Raw genomic sequence first — 1,167 nt, forward strand, 5'->3', positions numbered from 1 at the left:
AAAAAAAAAAAAAAAAAAAAAAGACGCCATCATTTACTCAACCTCAAGAAGATATTTTGCAGAATGAGGTTAACCAGACAGCTTTTTGGTGTGTGTTCAGCAGAAGAAAGAAACTTATAAAGGTTTGGAACAAGTGGAGGGTGAGAAAATGATGACAGAATTATTATTATTTTTTTGGGTGAACTGACACTTTAAGGCCGATTTATTCTGCATTGAGAGACGCAGACAAACTGCAATAGACACATTCATCTGGTTTTGTTGGATCAGTGTGTAGACGCCCTGTCAGTGTGTGTTAGCATTGGTCAGCGCTTGTTTGTTTGTCATCTGAGGGGTGACATACTGTAATATGGTGACTGTTGGTTTTGTTCTGTGTCTGTTTGTGCAGTGTCAATTGGCCTTTAAAAATGCAGTGCACATGGTGTGGGATTCTGAGAAAAAAAATTAGACACTGTGCCCTTTCATGTACTGTAGTTTTTTATTTTTCTTAATTGTGAAATTCAACTTTGCAGATGTTGCGGATTTGCACTCGCTACACTCCAGAACAGGACACTATGACCTTTTCGGATGGACTGACCCTCAACAGAACACAGATGCACAACGCTGGTTTCGGCCCACTCACAGACCTGGTGTTTGCTTTCGCCGGGCAGCTCCTGCCCCTGGAGATGGACGACACAGAGACAGGGCTCCTTAGCGCCATCTGCCTCATCTGCGGAGGTACTGCTGTCGCTCAGTGTGTTATTAACGTCTTCTCCAACTACTTACAGATAGAAACTCAATTGCGTGTGGAAACTATGACTTGGGTTAACAATAAATAGCTGAGTAAATTCTGTGGTGTGCTAATCTTATCTCTGAGTGCTGTTTTAATCTTTGCACCTTCAGCAGTAGTTGCTCTGGTTGTCCTGCTTCTTTGCTAAACATTTTGACTCTATGCATGGTTTATTCCTTCTGCTGTCGTTGAACTCTGATTGATATGTCGTGCCTTTCTGTGTCTGGATGAATGAGTAGACCGCATGGACCTGGAGGAACCTCATCGGGTGGACCAGCTACAGGAGCCTCTGCTAGAGGCGTTAAAGATCTACGCTCGCCGGCGACGCCCCAACAAGCCTCACATGTTCCCACGAATGCTGATGAAGGTCACTGACCTCCGAGGCATCAGCACTAAAGGTA

The 1,167-nt window shown here is 44.1% G+C and overlaps 1 protein-coding gene across 1 annotated transcript; it reads left to right on the forward strand.

Annotated features, from left to right (window-relative positions):
* Positions 1 to 509: 509 nt before the first annotated feature.
* LOC107579969 (retinoic acid receptor gamma-B) lies at positions 510 to 1,163 on the forward strand (the record flags this gene model as incomplete). Its single annotated transcript, XM_016265740.1, has 2 exons — positions 510 to 714; positions 1,006 to 1,163. Coding segments are annotated over 2 exons (363 nt in total), but the record flags the coding sequence as incomplete, so codon positions are not given.
* Positions 1,164 to 1,167: the final 4 nt, after the last annotated feature.

The sequence above is a fragment of the Sinocyclocheilus grahami genome, unplaced genomic scaffold, assembly GCF_001515645.1.
Source record: "Sinocyclocheilus grahami isolate Dianchi unplaced genomic scaffold, SAMN03320097.WGS_v1.1 scaffold22585.1, whole genome shotgun sequence".
Taxonomy (NCBI): Eukaryota; Metazoa; Chordata; class Actinopteri; order Cypriniformes; family Cyprinidae; genus Sinocyclocheilus; species Sinocyclocheilus grahami.